The sequence below is a fragment of the Podarcis gaigeae genome (genome assembly GCF_964106915.1).
Source record: "Podarcis gaigeae genome assembly, chromosome: 9".
NCBI classification, from domain to species: domain Eukaryota; kingdom Metazoa; phylum Chordata; class Lepidosauria; order Squamata; family Lacertidae; genus Podarcis; species Podarcis gaigeae.
This window is the reverse complement of record NC_139685.1, coordinates 65600027-65618457: the sequence shown is the minus strand read 5'-3', so window position 1 is coordinate 65618457 and position 18431 is coordinate 65600027. Positions and strand designations below refer to the sequence as shown.

General features: G+C 44.1%; 1 protein-coding gene across 10 annotated transcripts in view; it reads right to left on the bottom strand.

The window, feature by feature from the left end:
* Positions 1-18431, bottom strand: part of MAPK10 (mitogen-activated protein kinase 10) — a 252270-nt gene that overhangs the window by 40988 nt on the left and 192851 nt on the right. For 9 of the 10 annotated variants that reach the window (XR_014568354.1, XM_083756672.1, XM_083756673.1 and 6 more), the window contains one exon: positions 11905-11976. Coding sequence is in view for 9 of the 10 variants with exons in the window: in XM_083756672.1 (XP_083612798.1) it covers positions 11905-11976 (72 nt within the window). In the remaining variant the exon portion in view is untranslated. Of the gene's footprint in view, positions 1-4592; positions 4665-11904; positions 11977-18431 lie in introns of all 10 variants that reach the window. The other variant, XM_083756675.1, reaches the window with a different exon arrangement.

Below are 18431 nucleotides of genomic sequence, written 5' to 3'. Positions count from 1 at the left end.
TGGCTGGTTTCTAGGGAGATATTTCTATAGCAAAATGCTTTTAATGGTTTAATTATAGAGGTTATGTGAACAAATTTTAATAAGTATGCAGCTGTTTGAAAGAAACTGGGCTTTTAAAAAATGCATTATATAGGACATCTTCGGTGAGGTTTATCTTTTCTTTTCCTTCTGCTAGTTTATTTGAAAGAGGTTTTTAAAAAATAAAATAAAATCCATGTTTCTATGCACGTATGGGCTATGATGAGTTGAATCCATGACATGTAAGGAAAACCAATTACTAACTTTTTAGTATAAAAAGATGAAGGAGTAGTAGAAGAAAAGCAGGGGAAGTGTGCAATACGAGGAGGATTCCTCATATTTCTGTTGCGGGTAGTTGTTCTAAACCATGTGCTAGATGGTAAAGAAGAAAAAAGATAACTATGGGAAGGAAAGATGCTGCTAATTTTCAACAAAAGGTAACACACATTGTGCCAGCGACCGTGCTGAGGAGAGCAGCACTGAGGAAGAATGGTGGGAGTCACACCCTCTACCTGATCCTGAATCTTCCCACAAGCAGGAGGCCGGTATAGATTTGGAACAGTGGTTTGCAGAAGGGCATAGTCCAGAAGGCAGAAGCTGGGAAATACTGGATGGGGAACAGCTAGCAGAAGAAACACTGGAAGAGAGGGTTAACAGATTCACAGTCTCTGGACAGCATTCACACACCCCTTCTCCAAAGACACAGAGAGCTCAGAAAGCCTCGGAACAGAAAGCGCAGAGGGTACAAACTCAGATTACAATATGTAGGAGTGACGTAGATTAACAGGGACAGAGGGGAGGAGTGAACCTTAATTGGGAGCACCGCCATTTCTAGGGAGACATGTTCTTTTTTCTCTCACTGTGATTATTAAAGAATCTAACTGGTAAGACATTTCTTTCGTTTGATCTTCTTATTTAGTGCCATGGGGGAGGAAGCCAATTTCCCCGAAGCCTGACACATCGTTATGGCGTAACTCTGTCACAAGGCTGCAAATCTTATGGTCCACCAAGCCAAACACAGCACAATAGCTATGCAGGGTGCTTGAGATCTCCCCTCCTGATATTTTTGCAGTCCCGGGTTAGAAGCAATAAGAAGGCATTTATCAAGCCCGAGTTGGACCACCAGATATGGTTGGTGGGTTGAGTTTGGCTTGGTGGGTCACAAGTAGACTAGACCAGGCCCTCTTCTGGGGAAAGAGAAAAAAAAAGGATCATCCGGAAAATTTGGATAACAAACATTACTGGGTAGATCCACTACCCTGATCTGATTTCTCCAAGCCTCTCATGACATACCTTACCGAGTGTGCCAGCAGTGGGTGACTGAAATGCTGCCATTTTAAATTGCTCCCAAACGGCCCAGAGCTACAATTCGTCATTCTCACTTCCTGAAACAATACACAGACCAAAATGCAGCTGCCCTTTGGAAAACGAGCTTGTTCAAAATCCTGCGATGCAGTTCCCCAGCCGAAAAATATGTACAAAAATGTATATAATATTAGGAGGGCATGTGTATAAGAATTCATGTATTTGTGGAAACAAATGCATTTTATCTGGGGAAATTGCTTGCAAAAATGTGTCTATTAGGAGACACTAAACAACTGCTGAATTTTCACCAGGACTCCCCGCCCTGCACGCAATCTGATGTGGAAATGTGATGAACTACAATTCAGATTGGATCAGTTCAGTTCATCATCTGTCCCTAATTGTGTGTACTTGCATTTGGTGATGTTTTCGCCTTAATTATAGTCTATGGGATTGAAATGTTTAATTTTCTTTCAGCTTTTTGCACCATCCTGTTCTCTCTGCAACGTGAGGAGTGGTCAAGTTGCATTTAAAATAAAAAGTTGGTAGTTACAGACTGCAGAACTGCAGCTGCTGGTAAATCCATCAGACGGGTCCACTGATTCAGGAAGGATGGAGGCATCAAACAGCACCTTGCTTCACACCTGGAGTCAACCCTGTAGATGTGCACCATACAAACAACTTGGTGGTCAAGCTGCTATACTGGCTTCACTTTAGGGATGGTTGTGGCATTGGCAGAATCCCACATACATTACAATCCTTTGTCCATTCCCCACTTCCCCTGCCCCCTACCTACCCAGGCTTTCTTCAGCATTGAGTACCAAAAATCCGCTGCCGGATATCAAATACTTCTAACCATTCTCAAAAATGGTGACAATTTTGCACAACAAAACTGGGCGTCAAGCCTACGAAGTCTATTGGCTGGAAGAGGTTCAACATGTTGGTAGAGAAATCACTGAATGTGATATTAAGCATGAACGAACATAAAGAGAAAGCCAGACAGATGAATACATAGCTATGAACCCGTGAATGAAATTCACATTATGACTCAGGATTTTATCCTCCCCTGTCCCTTCCTTTGCATTCAGTAGGTACTACATGCACAGATCTTATGGGAAAACGGTCCCCCGCCATAATTCCTTTAACCTGAAGGAAACAAAACTGTACCAGTGATAAGGGAGGCTCAGCTTAGTATATGTTTAAATGTGTTGATTGGGATTTATATAGAGTAAGAACATCAATCAGAACAAATCTGAAAAATGCCACTGAGCAGCAAATATGAAAAGTAACTAGTCTGCAAACTGGGACACTATGGTCATGGATTAAAAATGAAGAATGGGGAAGGGGAATAAAAGGGTGATGTTGCAGAAAAGGCCAATCCTTTTCATTTGAAATCTGTTTTGCATTTTTTTAATGTAGGAACAAAATAGTTAGCTCTGTGCACACTCACATTTTTAGGGATGTACTTAAGTGTCTGCTTAACAATCTTAAACAAGTGTCTGACCAATGCTATCAACGTATGAGCTCAGAGGAACATACACCCAGGCGAATGTGCAAAGGTTTGGAAAACTTCGGCAAAACACATATTTGTAAACATGTGTGTCATATAGATCCAACCAGGGGTTTGAGGGGCAAATTGTCCCTGGTGAGGTCCTCTAGGTAGTGACCCTCAACCACCCATCCACTATCTCAAATGCCCACAATGTCTCAGAGCAAAGCTAAATTGGGTACTTGAAGGGATGCAGTTTTCTAGACCCACCCACTCACAGAAAGGTAACTAGCCCAAAAGGGCATCAGTGCCAATGGGGCCAAAAGACATGTCAACAGCACCCTAAAGTGCCAGGGGGATTGGGGCAAGATAGAGGGTGCTGGATCAAAAAGCTGGGATTAACCATGGCTCTCTGTTGAGTCAACACTCGGTAACGTACATGGGTTTTTGGGTGAAAGCTATTATTAAAATCAGCTTCCAGAACATCTGACTCACTCAGTAAATATAAATTAGAAATTACTCCCAGTTATGAAACCCAGTAAAGAGATTGCTATAGAAGCACTGCAGTCCATGTGTAATTCATTCCTTTGTATTATCACACTGACTCATCTCCTTCTGAGTCACCCATCTAAGATACAATATCCTCAGGTGTGCCATGATGTGCTGGTAAGAATTTCAGATTTCTTTGTCTGTGTTTGCTGTTCCAGTGTTACCACACCATCAATGAGATCCATTATGACACAGATGGAGTGGGAACCTTCAGCACTCCAGATGTTGGTGGATTACAACTTGTCTCATCCCTGATCACTGGCTGGGGCTGATGGGATTTGTAGTCCAACAAGATCTGGAAGGCCGCAACTTCCCCATGCTTGCTTCACAAGAAAGGGAGTGTTGCTGCAGTGCTCAGTATTAAATACGAAACCCGCTCCACTCTGAGGAATCAGGGTAGATACTGAGGAATAAACTACCAGAACTCCTTGGAAGACCTGGAATAGCTCAGTAAGTAGAGTACGGAACTCTTAATCTCAGGGCCCCACATTGGTCCCTTCCAACTCTACATTTCTATGTGTCTATGAATCTTATGTGCTGCAAAAGCTGACCTAGGAAACCATCTATAAGAATACAGCAGCCTCCCATTTATCCAACCTCAGTGAACTGCATGTCATCAGTGTTCCCTCTCTCTATGTTTGCATATTCATTCTTCTACCTATATTGGGAGAGTTCCTTAGGCCAAAAGAGAAGATAAAAGCGTATGGAGGGGAATAAATATATTCATTAAAAATGGAAATAAATGTTCTCCCAGACTAACCCTTGTTGATCTCTTTATCAATTTTTTTCCTGGAAATGCTTCAGGCCTGTTTGGATACAGGAGGTTCTATTATAACAATGAAAATTTATAGAACGGTGTCTTAGCCAGGAGGAGGTTACTAGCCTCTAAAAAAATTCTATGGCACACATTTTGTTCCATAAGTGGGGGACCTTTGGCCCTTCAGATGTTGCTGCACTAGAACTCCCATAATCCCTGGCCATTTGATATCCTAGTTGGGGCTGATAGTTCAGCCTCATCTGGAGAGACAGAGATTCCTCATCCCTGTTCTGTTACATCACACATAACTTTTCAAGAAAAGGTGTCATGTTGATTGTGAGGCATCCTTGTACTGTCCATTCCATTCCTCGAGGTACAATAAAAGCCTGCAAGCATTATAGCACTCCAAATGGGCAGAAGGTAATAAAGGGGAGTGGGAAATGGTGCCTAGAGAGGCCCACGACCTAGGAAGGATACGATCCGTGCCAGGAAACAACACAGCACCTTTAATCATTTCTCCCATGATGCACCCTACTGACCACATGTCAACTGAAAACAAAAATGAAATGAAGGTAAACAAGAACAACAACAAGAACAACAAGAACAGAACAACAAATAAATGAGAAGACTTATCTGGTTGGGTCAACAGAACAGGCATGCTTCCTTGCTTCTATGACTCCGGGGAAGAATCAAGTAGGCTGATTCTGGAGCTCTGGAGCTCCTCTCCTTAGAAAGCAGAACCAGAAAGTCACAGAACGCCGCCTGCCCACTGTTGCATCCATCTATTCCTGTCCTCTTACAACCTCCTTATAAGACAACCAGCAGAAAACAGCTGCTGCAGATACAAGTTGTATTGGACAAGACGCCAAGGGAGCAGCAGGAGGAGGAGGAGCCAAGCTCTTCTCTGCCCCTGTGAGACCCAAACGGAAAGCTCTCCTACTGTGATGTGAACACAACCCTACAGCTCTGGTGCTTAGATTTCACTCTCCTGAATAAAAGCTTCCCCAACATTTATGCCTGCAAATAAGCAGCATACTGATGGAACAACCTTTCAAGGAGTATTTCCATGCATATCCCCACAGAGTGATTAGTTGCATGTGGTAGATACAAATGTTTGGACAATTCAACCTTTTCCCCATCCTTCCTGCCCCCCATCAAGGCCTGATTTCCAACCGTATCTCAGCAGTGAGAAAGGAAGGAGGGGGATATTTCATTTCCCAAGCAAATGTCCTTCTGAGTGCCAAGGTCTCATTTTTTTGCTTTTTAGAAATGGAATGTCCTTTGGGCAATCACTTCTTTGAGTACAAAAGATGGCTTACATTAAATTTTCCAGTTGGGAGAAGGAGTTGGGCAGAACAGAGAGAGGGGGAGTGGGTAGCTAGGGGTAGAACGGTTAATCTTTATTGCTAAATATGTCTATACTTGCCTATGTGCATGAGAGTGATAAAGAAAGAAAGAAAGAAAGAAAGAAAGAAAGAAAGAAAGAAAGAAAGAAAGAAAGAAAAGAAATTTAGTGAACAGAGTAAGACCTAAGGCTAGCTACTGTTTGTCACCATAGCTTTGTGACCATAATTAAATGACTAATTTAAAAATATAGGTCTCATCTGCATCCTTAAAAGCATATTGGTTTCTATCCTAAAGAGATCTTATTTTCTGGAGACATATGCAAATCAACTTGCCTTTAGCCTGTAGCAAAGGAGCTGCAGTTTCCCCCTTATAAGCTGAAATCCCAGCAGCTAAATGACCAAGGCTTCCAACATAGCATTGCTTAGAAATGTGATTCAGTTGTCTGGGGAATCCACTTATTTGCTGCAGTATAACACCTTTTGGGATTTATGAACTTAACAAAGCCAAATTCAAAATAAAGGTTGCAGGATGGTTTTGCATGGCATGTAGGATAGCACCGGCTTCAGACTGCAAACATACATTCCCAGTAGGTTGAGGAAGGGGGGGGGGGAAACAGCCTCTCTGCTTTCCAAATGGAAAAGTAGAGTAAGTGATACCCTTCCCAGTTAATCAAGAGCTGAACTGCTGGCCTGAAGGTGACTAACCAGGAAAAAGAGATATTGGCGTTGTGCACATATCTTGAGTATGCAGTGGCAGGAAAAACAGCAAACTCCATACTAGGCATTATTACAAAAAAAAAAACTGAAAACAAAACAGCCAACATTGTGGTGCCTTTGTAGAAATCTGAGACTGCTTGCATTGTCAATAGTGTGGCACCTCTGAACACATTAAAAGTTTAACCACACCTGGAATGCTGTGTACAATCTCAAAATAGGGTACCACTGAAGTGGGAGCAGTGCAGAAAAGAGCAACCAAAATTATCGAAAGGTTGCAACACATTCCATATGTGGGAAAGCTGAAGCAATTGGAGCTGTTAAAGTATCACTAAGTGGAGATACAATAAAGCAGAGGTAGCCAGCACTGTGCCATCCAGATGTTGGTCTGCAGCTTCCAACACTGTCAGTAGTTGGTATGATAGGAGCTGACATCTGGAAAGCACCCCATTGACTTCATGAGCGGGTGTCACAAGATGGGTGACACCTGGCTTGAGAGCAGTACATGTGAAAAGGATCTAGGAGTCTTGGTTGACCACAAACTTGACATGAGCCAACAGTGTGACGCAGCAGCTAAAAAAGCCAATGCAATTCTGGGCTGCATCAATAGGAGTATTGCATCTAGATCAAGGGAAGTAATAGTGCCACTGTATTCTGCTCTGGTCAGACCTCACCTGGAGTACTGTGTCCACTTCTGGGCACCACAGTTCAAGAAGGACACTGACAAACTGGAACGTGTCCAGAGGAGGGCAACCAAAATGGTCAAAGGCCTGGAAACGATGCCTTATGAGGAACAGCTAAGGGAGCTGGGCATGTTTAGCCTGGAGAAGAGGAGGTTAAGGGGAGATATGATAGCCATGTTCAAATATATAAAAGGATGTCACATGGAGGAGGGAGAGAGGTTGTTTTCTGCTGCTCCAGAGAAGCGGACACGGAGCAATGGATCCAAACTACAAGAAAGAAGATTCCACCTAAACATTAGGAAGAACTTCCTGACAGTAAGAGCTGTTCGACAGTGGAATTTGCTGCCAAGGAGTGTGGTGGAGTCTCCTTCTTTGGAGGTCTTTAAGCAGAGGCTTGACAACCATATGTCAGGAGTGCTCTGATGGTGTTTCCTGCTTGGCAGGGGGTTGGACTCGATGGCCCTTGTGGTCTCTTCCAACTCTAGGATTCTATGATTCTAAACAGATGTATGGTGTGGCCAAAGGTGTATGGAGAAATGTGTTCTTCCTCGTCTCTCATAATATTAGAAGCCAGAGATTATCCAGTGAAAACCGACTAGGAGTTGGTTCCCGGCAAGCTAAAGGCAGCACTGCTTCATGCGCGTATTCAGTTTCTGGGATTCAATACCGCAGGATGTGGTGGCGTCTGCTAGCCTTCAAAAGCCATTCAAAAAATTAAAGGAATACCCTGATTTACAGGTGGTACATGACCCCAGTCAAGCTTGCAAAAATTTACCACTTGCCTGATAATAAATGTTGGAAATGTAGAGAAAATGAAGGTACCTTTTTTCATCTTTGGTGGACGTGCCCTAAGATTAAGGCATTCTGGGAAGTGATATATAATGAATTGAAAAAGGTATTTAAATATACCTTTCTGAAGAAACCAGAGGCCTTTCTCTTGGGTATTGTCAGCTAAACGGTGTTAAAGAAGGATAGAACATTTTTTATGTATGCTACAACAGCAGCAAGAATACTTATCGCAAAGTATTGGAAGACACAAGATCTACCCACCTTGGAAGAATGGCAGATGAAGGTGATAGATTACATGGGACTGGCAGAAATGACAGGCAGAATCCGAGACCAGGGGAGAGAGACAGCGGAAGAAGATTGGAAGAAATTTAAGGACTATCTTAAGAAATATTGCAAAATTAATGAGTGTTAGAATGGCGTTGGTTTAGAAACTGTGTGGTTTCCAGCCGAATTGGATAAGTAATAAGAAAAGAAGGGTTAAAAATTTAAACGAAATTAAGGGGAAGGATTTGCTGAATTAATATAATAGAAACTGGAATACAGAGAGGGGAGGTATGGGGAAGTCGGGAAAGTAAGGTATAAGAAAAAAGGGAATGAAATTATACCTGTTCTTTCTTGTTTCGTTTTTCTTTTGTCTGTGTTTTACTTTTGTTTTATTTTGCTTTTATATAGCTATTGAAAAACTTAATAAAATTCTTTTTTAAAAAAACCAAAAAATTAAAGGAATACCCATCTAGGACCAGGGACACTAATACTGGCTGATGGGCACAAGATGGAAGAGAACTGACCAATGGGAACATCATCCTGACCTACAACCCACCATCGAACCCACTTATTCCATTTTGTAGCATTTAATCCATTACGGAACTTGAGCCAACATTGTCATGGTTTGGGAGGCAGGTGGACAGGCCCCCTCTTCCTGACCACCACTTTGTCATGAGCCCCTCTACTTTCACTCAATATGATGTATAAAAGATTAGCCACCATAACGCTGTAAAAGACACTGTGCTATGCAGAGCATGGCTACCCATGTTTTGCAGGCTCGTAGTGGATAGCCCCTGTTAACGACTCAGGTAACAAGTGACAACATTCCAGGTGTGCAATATTTTGTGATGTTTAAGGACATTTTACTCTCTCTTTTTTTAAAAAAATGATGCTTCAAAACTCAACTATCCCATTAAAATAGTCCTCACACTCTTCTTTCCTCAGCAATGCCCACCATTTTGGGGCGTGTCCCCTACATTTCTTTCCCTAATTCCAGACAAAAAAAAAAAAGCCCTCCACCCTCTGCACATGGGGCCTCAATGTTACACTTTAAACTACCTTTGGCCTTTGATATTGCTGAGAATAGGGATGCGGGTGGCGCTGTGGGTTAAACCACAGAGCTTAGGGCTTGCCGATCAGAAGGTCAGCGGTTCGAATCCCCACGACGGGGGGGGGGGGAGAGCTCCCGTTGCTCGGTCCCTGCTCCTTCCAACCTAGCAGTTCGAAAGCACATCAAAGTGCAAGTAGATAAATAGGTACCACTCCGGCGGGAAGGTAAACGCGTTTCTGTGTGCTGCTCTGGTTCGCCAGAAGCGGCTTAGTCATGCTGGCCACATGACCCAGAAGCTGGGCTCCCTCGGCCAATAAAGCAAGATGAGCGCCGCAAACCCAGAGTCGTCCGTGACTGGACCTAATGGTCAGGGGTCCCTTTACCTTTTTATTGCTGAGAATAGAAATGGGCTTGGGGCTGGAAACCCAGGGAAACAAGAATCTTGCGAAACTTGCCAGACTCTCCCGTTAACAGTGAAACCCTATACCTGCCTTCTCAGAAGTAAGGTCCACTGAGTTCAGTGGGGCTTACTCCCAGGTGAGTATAGGATTGCAGCCTATGTCATGCAGCGTGATCTACAAGGAGGATGGGTGTAGAAGAAGCCTGAAAGGCTCTGGGATGTTAGAAGAAGCGCTCCCTTTCTCCTCTGCCTCTGCAAAGTGGCCTTGAGTGAGCAATGGTCTGAAGCACATGCTACATTGCTATGGGGATGCCACAGAAATGGAGATCAGAAACATATGTGCAAATAAAGAGGAATCATTTTGTTTTGAAATGTACGAGTAGGATTATTGTGCTTATAGGGTGGAATTGCACTCACAGGGCCTTGCTGGCAAAAACATCCATGGGAAACCTCTCTCACTGCTTACTTCAATGAGACACGATCCTATACTGGGGACATCTTTAGAAACAAATCTCCAGTTCTACCAAAAAGAATATTGAATTATGGTATCAATATGTGTGCGTGCACATGTCATGCTTCCCTATCTTTTGAGCAATGCCACGGTCCACCTTTGCTGAGAAGAATACAGTGGTAGCCAGATTTTCCAGGACATTTTTCTGCAGCATGTGGGGCCATTCTTATGCATTTTGCATAGTGAGAGATGTATGACAAGCGTCACCCAAATGAGCATTATCTTCCTCAGAAACCTGGCTTGTTGAAGCCAGAGCTTTACAGGTGCTTAATTACACGCTCCCAAAAACTCCTACATGGGCAGGCTCTCTCCCACCTCAATATGAGAAGCAGAAGCCCTGCACATAGAAAAGGATCTGTGTGTGGAGTTTCACCTCCCATGGAAGTGAATGGGGGGCAGAATTCTGCAGAGTGAATATAGTAATAATAATAATAATAATTTATTATTTATACCCTGCCCATCTGGCTGAGTTTCCCCAGCCACTCTGGGAGGCTCTCAATCAAGTGTTAAAAACAATACAGAATTAAATATTTAAAACTTCCCTAACCAGGGCTGCCTTCAGATGTCTTTTAAAGATAAGATAGCTGCTTATTTCCTTCACCTCTGAAGGGAGGGCATTCCACAGGGTGGGCGCCACTACCAAGAAAGCCCTCTGAACTGTATGCACGCATTGGCTGAGCAACTGAGATAGGTCACAACAGAACTCAACTTTAATCATCATGTGTGAAAGTTTTGATAAATTTCCCTCACATAAGTGCTGGTGCAGATGGCCCTCCATATACCTTTTTATGCATGTGCTGGGTTCTGCAGATGTGTGGCTGTAGGCTCGTTCATCTGCTAACCTCTTCAGCTGGTTTCCATATGCAAACTGTACAAACTATCCTCCTATCTTTCAATAACATCCTATATTCCCAACGTTTGAGAGGAAATGACCACAGCTTGTTGGAAAGGCTGACCCTATGTTAATCTCCAAGAAGCGCCAAATATTAATCAGTGCTTATGACCTTATACTTATCACACCAGCTGTCAAAAGATTTCTCAAGCCAATTTACCCTCCTCCTAGCTCGCTGGTGGAAGTCTTTTACAGCAAAGAAGATGTAAATATGTGTGTTTTGTTAATATAAATGTGTTTTTATTCCTTGCCTACAAGAGATGAACTAGAAAGCTTCTTTCTTTCTTTCTTTCTTTCTTTCTTTCTTTCTTTCTTTCTTAGATTGCAGTTGTTTTCATTTTCTAATATTACTTTCACCACCTTGAGAGATGGCAAAAAGAATATCACCGAAGCTCAAAATGAACAGGGCAAGAGAAGGGTGTGGGTAGGGTGAGCAGAGTTTTTTTTTGGGGGGGCGGGGGTTGTGCAGACCTCATGCACACACAAAAAAGGAAAGTTCATTCTGGAAATCTGGTTAGGAGTTCCATTTCTAGGAAGTGCCGAAGGACTGCCGGATCTCTTCTAGGCAACAAACGGGTAAGTCAACACATTCAGAACAAAATGTTGTATCGACTCACCTCCGGAGTCTATACAGCATCATGGTGGACCCAGACTAATGATGCATTAGCAAGCAAAAGATTATGATGTCACCACAAACATCAAAAAAATTACAATTTTCAAAACATTCAGCCAAAAGAGGGGAAGGGGGGAAAAAACAACAAACTTTAAAGGAACAAATGGGCCGTTTTCTTTAAAATGCAATCAATAAGAAAAAGCTTACAAGTCTGTCATCAGTGGCTGGTTCTTCTATAACCCCCCCCAAAAAGGCGTTAACAAATATAAGGGTAAAAGCATGAAGAGCTGTTTGTCATATAGCTGGCGGTTCGGGTTTTTGTTTTGTTTTGTTTCGTTTTGCTGCTGATTCCCAAGTGACTCCAATCATAATTACACACACCCCTAAGATTCAGCTTTTTTTCGCTTCTGTCTTTGTATCCTCCTCTCATATATTGCTTGCTTAATAGGAAAAAGTCAAGGATGAGGCTGCGGGGGATGAAAGAGAAATAATTCGATGAAGGTTGCAGCAAATGGCATAAGGATACAATCCCTTCCTGGAAAGAGGATTTTGTGGCGCACCATTTCTCCCATAATGCATCCTACTGACCATATATCCACTAGAACAGCAGAGACAAGGAAATGAAGAGAGAAAGGGAGGGGGAAGGCAAAGTTAACTAAGACACTTTGGCTCCTACAGGAGGGTAAAAAGAGCAGATTGATCAGAGAAAGCACAGATTTATGCACCTTCCACCGAACAATTTTTTAAAACACACACACACACACAAAGATTTCATAAACAGAAGAAGCATTAATACCCAGCAAACATGAATTTTATCAGTTTTATTCCACTTTTTCAAAATGTATATATATGCAAAAATCCTGACCTTTTCCTGTTTAAATTGTCCAAATTTAAACGTGTGGTGATCCCCGGATAATGCTCTTCAGGGCTGCAACCCTATACATATTTACTAGGGAGTAAGGTAAGGCCCATGGAACTCAACAGGGCTTACACTTGTGTAGATATACATAGGACTGCACCCTACAGATTGTGCCATGTATCCCCTGTCACTTGTAATTGCTCCTGGGCAAGCTAGCCCATTTGTGTGGTCACACGCCAGAGCAGCGCGTTAAAATCTGGGCTGCTCTCATTTGACAAGACCAAATGGGGAAAGTTGCGTGTGTTTGCTTCTCGCTTCTGTTGTCACAGGAGAAAATGCCAGGTTCTAGAACAAAGTAGGCAAATCTGGGGAGAAGGGAAAGGATGGCACCTAATTATTCCAAGTTAGATCTAGTTCAGGGATGGGGAACCTGCGTCCCTCCAGGTGTTGCTGGACTACAACTCCTATCATGCCTGACCATTGGCCACACTGCCTGGGACCATTTAGAGAGCCACAACTCCCCGTCCTTGGCTTAAGTCATACCAAATGCATCCAGGAGGCTTTGGGTCATGGACGTTAGGGCTGCCATATTGTGAGTGAAAAAAGAGGGCAGACGGATGCGCTGTCTTCCCTCGCTTGCAAGTTCTCTTTGGGCATATTCATACATGATTTCTCCCAGAAGCAACATCCAGGGTTATCCTGCCCACACCAGCTTCTAGTTCGTCTTGTTCCAAGTCTGGGTTAATGCATCTTTGGAGTGACGCTGCAGGCCTCCTGTACACACAGCTGTACACACAGCGTAGGAATGTCTGCCCCTGTGTTGTGCGTACCCACCTGAGTACGCATGCAGTGCACCCAGCTAATATAGGTAGGGCCAATCATATAGGTCCTGCACACATGTACAGCAGTCACAAGGGATCACACCACAAGGAAACCATCTCCATGTAGCTGCAGGCTTGCAAGAATGTGGATATAAAGAGTTTCTGAAATCCCAACCTACTTAAATGGCAAGGCTTCCGAAGCATACAGATTGGGCTTCCTTGCATATGCACCTGCAGGTTTCCTAGAACAAGTTGGACAGGTGGGGAAACTGCCCAAACCTAAGTGTGTGTGTGTAGTTGTTGTTTCTAAAAGTGTGCGGCTACTTCAGGCTGCGGGGGGGGGGGTGAAATCTGAAACTAGAAGAGGAAATTTAACCATCACCACCCCTTATTTAAGTCAATAAATAAAGTTAGCTTGTTAAATAAAGCAATACTTTTAAAACATTCAGTTCAGGAATCTCATACTTTACAACAGGGATAGCCAATATGCTGCACTCCATATGTTCTATGACTACAATTCCCATCAGGCTCAGCAAGCATGATGGATCATGGGAGGAGACAAAGTTAGCTGCCCCTGCTTTAGATCATATCTAGAGTTTGAATCTTAAAAGATCCTGAAACTCAGAAAGCTGCGGCCTGGTTAATGGTCTGTCCCATGTATGAGCCGCAGTCAATGTCAACAGCAAAACATCAAACATTAAAAGCTTTCTGAAACAGGTCTGCCTTCAGATGTCTACAGAAAGTCATATGATTGTTTGTTTCTTTGACATCTGACCCAGTCATATGCAAAGTTGTGAAGTGGGTGTCTTGCTTTAATAGTGAAAGGAAGAACACATGAAGAGGGGTTCTTGCCTCCCACTCCTCAGTCATTTTCCTAGCAGCTTTTCTCCATTCCCAGCTCTGACACTAAAAGTGAGCTATGAAGCAGGGATGGGGCAAGTGGCTGGTGCAATGGTGGAGAGGTCAGGCCCAGCAGGGTAGATAGTTTGGCTGAGATATGAGGAACCTTCCCCCCCCCCCAAAGGTTACTGAACAATAGCTCCCGTCATCCCTGGCCATTGGCCATGCTTGCAGGGGCTGATAGGAGCTGTACAGCAGATAGGAGCTGTAGAGCACGAGACTCTTGATCTGAAGGTCATGGGTTCAAGACCCAAGTTGGGCAAAAGATTCCTGGACTGCAGGATGTTGGACTAGATGACCCTTGTGGTCTCTTCCAACTCTACTATTCTATGATCTATGACTGCCTCTCCTGGTATGTCCCACGGAGGACCTTACGGTCTTCAAACAAAAACATCTTGGAGGTCCTGGGCTACAGGGAGGTTAGGCTGGCCTCAACCAGAACCAGGGCTTTTTCGGCTGTGGCCCCGATCTGGTGGAACGCTCTGTCACAAGAGACTAGGGCCCTGTGGGACTTGACATCTTTCCGCAGGGCCTGCAAGACAGAGCTGTTCCGCCTGGCCTTTGGCCAAGGCACAGTCTGACCCCCTCCTTCGGTAATCCTCACAGAACTCTAGCTCAATGGTTGCCATTAATTTGATTTTGAATTGATTTTAAAATGAATTGATTTTAGATTGCTGTGTTACTTTTATTGTTGTTAGCCACTCTAAGCCTGGCTTCGGCTGGGGAGCGCGGGATATAAATAAATAATAATTATTATCATCACCATCATCATCATCATCGAGCATTCAGAGGGCCAAAGGTACCTGGTTTAGTGGCTCCCACCTGTGCACTCCACTTACTGTTGGAGTAAGACACATAGGCACAGATAAACACAACTTGTATATGTGACCTGGGCAAGCATGCAAGAAGTGCCAGTTCAGAATGCTTCCTTCACTGCAGCAACCTCAAGGTGGAATGGAAGTTCAGCCTACTGCATCCACACTGATCCCTGCTGCTTCCTGAATCCTGCACGAGAGAAGCACTTTCTTCAGTCACTTGAGCTCATGTCAGTCAACACAGGGGAGTGGTAGTTATAACTAGGGATGAACCCCAGGGGTGCTTAATAACGATTGTGTGAGGGGAGCTCGCCATGTGAACTCCTGCCTGCTTGAAAAGCCAGACCCCCTTTAAAGTTGGGTCCAGCACCCAGGTCCAGCTGGGCCTCACTCAAAATGGAGTCTCCTCCCTCCCTGCCACTGTCCAGTCCTTCTTAGAACCGTTTTCACCTCCTCAGGTGAGGAGAGAGAGGTTTAAAAAGAAAATTAGAGGGCTGTGTAACACATGTTTCAGTCACCTGCCTCCCTGCAGGAACTTGGGCTCTGCACATTTTTTTTTCCAGATAAGGAGAGGTCTTGGCAGGCATCTTCTGTATGGTGGAAAGTCCCATTCCACATCCTCCTGTTGGGAAACCCCTATTCACCTCCCAGAGCTACAATTCCCAGAGTTCCTTGTGAAGGGGAATGGACTGTCAAACCACTCTGGGAATTGTAGCTTTGTAAGGGGAATAGGGGGATCCCGGGTGGCGCTGTGGGTAAAAGCCTCAGCGCCTAGGGCTTGCCGATCGAAAGGTCAGCGGTTCGAATCCCCGCGGCGGGGTGCGCTCCCGTTGCTCGGTCCCAGCGCCTGCCAACCTAGCAGTTTGAAAGCACCTCCGGGTGTAAGTAGATAAATAGGGACCGCTTTCTAGCGGGAAGGTAAACGGCGTTTCCGTGTGCAGCTCTGGCTCGCCAGAACAGCGATGTCACACTGGCCACGTGACCCGGAAGTGTCTTCGGACAGCGCTGGCCCCTGGCCTCTTGAGTGAGATGGGCGCACCAACCCCAGAGTCTGGCAAGACTGGCCCGTACGGGCAGGGGTACCTTTACCTTTACCTAAGGGGAATAGGAGTCTCCTAACAACTCTCAACACCTTTAAGAAACTACAGCTCCCAGGGGAAGCCATGACTGATTAAAGCGGTCTCATAGTATGGTGTGAATGTGGCCTTAGGTGGAATCTACACACATAATAATAATAATAATAATAATAATAATAATAATAATAATAAATTTATTTATATCCCGCCCTCCCCAGCCGAAGCCGGGCTCAGGGCAGCTAACAACAATAAAATAATGCAACATTCTAAAATCATTTCATTAAAAAATTACTCCAAATCAAATTGATGGCAACCATTGGGCTATATTTAAAAAATGTTCTGAAAATGCTTTTTATTAAAAAAAAGCGTTTTGAAAAATACATGGAATTTTCCATAAGGCTCACCATCGCCATCTAGTGTTACATTGCACATTGCACTTAAAACACACACAAAATGTTTTATTTGAAGCTCTATAGCTGAGTTCCAAGTCTATAACAGGGCAGGATTCAATGTGAGCTTCACAGCAGCATATGCAGGAGGGGGAACACAGGCGACAGAGGCGGAAGGAGCAGCAAAACCTGCAGTGGCCATGTTGCCAGATTTACTAGTAATAAAAATAATAATAATTTATTATTTATACCCTGCCCATCTGGCTGAGCTTCCCCAGCTACTCTGGGCGGCTTCCAATCGAGTGCTAAAAACAATACAGAATTAAATATTAAAAACTTCCCTAAACAGGGCTGCCTTCGGATGTCTTTTAAAGATAAGATAGCTGCTTATTTCCTTCACATCTGAAGGGAGGGCGTTCCACAGGGCAGGTGCCACTACCGAGAAGGCCCTCTGTCTGGTCCCCTGTAACCTCACTTCTCACAATGAGGGAACCGCCAGGCAGTGTACAGGTCTGTACAGCAGCCTTTGCCACTGGGGTAGATGGGAGCTGTAGTCCAACAACATATGGAGGGCACCTGGTTGCAGTCGGGCAACTTTAGTAACACGGGGTCCCAACATGAGGATGGGGCAGCCACACCCCTCCGGTACCAAATATTCAGAGGCCCAGCATTTATAGCTGGCGATAACCAATTGGTCTATCCAAGGCCTCATTTACACCATACATTTAAAGTGCAATGATATCACTTTAAATGTCCATGGATTCCCCCAGAGCATTCTGGGAGCTGTAGTTTGTTAAGGGTTTCTAGGAGACTCCCCTCTCCCAGAGCTAAAATTCCTAGAGTTCTCAGTGAAGAGGGATTGATTCTTAAACCACTCTGGGAATTGTAGCTCTTGGAGGGGAATAAGGGTTCCCTAATGACTCTCTCTTAACAAACCACAACTCCCACAATTCTTTGGGGAAAGCCGTGACTGTTAAAAGTGGTATCATAGTGTGTTAAATGTATGGTGTGAACATGGCCCAACAGTGTTCACTTTTTCTGTCCCACCTTCTTTTTCTCTGTCCTTTTAACAGAAACAAAAACGAACACCATTCGAGTCATTTCTTTTGACAAAGGTGAAATGCTTCGCTTTGTGGGGGGGGGGAGGGAAGGGGTGGTACTGGGTGCACAGGGCAGCAAAAGCATGCCTGGAATACTGGAGTCCCTCTCTTTTAAAGGGGGCGGCAACAATGCAATTTGGGGACTTTGGGAACAGAGTGCATCAAAATGGTGGGAAGATATAGCAACCATAAAAGTCAGGTGCCAAGAGAAAATGAAAGCACGGAACTGGCCTTAAACAGGCAAGATTGCATGGGTGGAGAGAGATTAAATCCAAATGTACCAAAATATCTGCCTCCTGGAATTTGTGCTGAATAGTCAAACAGAGAGGAAAGCTGAAAATTAAGTGCTCTCTCTTTACAGATACTGAGCTGCATCATGCACTTCTGCAGATTCAAAAATTAGATGTCACGAAGAGTCGGACATGATTAAATGACTAAACAGCCAAATCATAATAGGCACTAGTCCACAGTTTCCCAAACTTGAGTCTCCAGCTGTTGTTGGACTACAACTCCCATCAACCCTAACTAGCAGGACCAGTGGGAGTTGTAATTCAAAAACAGCTGGAAACCCAATTGGAAAACCCTGCACTAGTCAAAAGCTTTCCCCCTCTCTGCTTGGCTTCTATTGCTAGGTAAATGCATGTACTGCTATGAAGTAATAGCTCAGTGGTTCACAACCTGTGGGTCCCCAGATGTTGTTGGACTACAACTCCCATCATCCCTAGCTAGGAAGGGATGGTGGGAGTTGTAGTCCAACAACATCTGGGGACCCACAGGTTGAGAACTGCTGCAATAACTGGATTGCTCATTCTATGATAACCAATTCTGCCATTTGCAGATGCTCAGGTAATTAGAATTATTGGTAGAATACCATAACTGCCCTGATTGTGTGATTCCTTGAGGGAACTGCCAAGTCTGTCAGTTCAATGAAAAAAAATGGACACATGAATCTAACTCAGGCTTCCTCAACCTCGGCCCTCCAGATATTTTTTTGGCCTACAACTCCCATGACCCTTAGCTAGCAGGACCAGTAGTCAGGGATGCTGGGAATTGTAGTCTCAAAACATCTGGAGGACTGAGGTTGAGAAAGCCT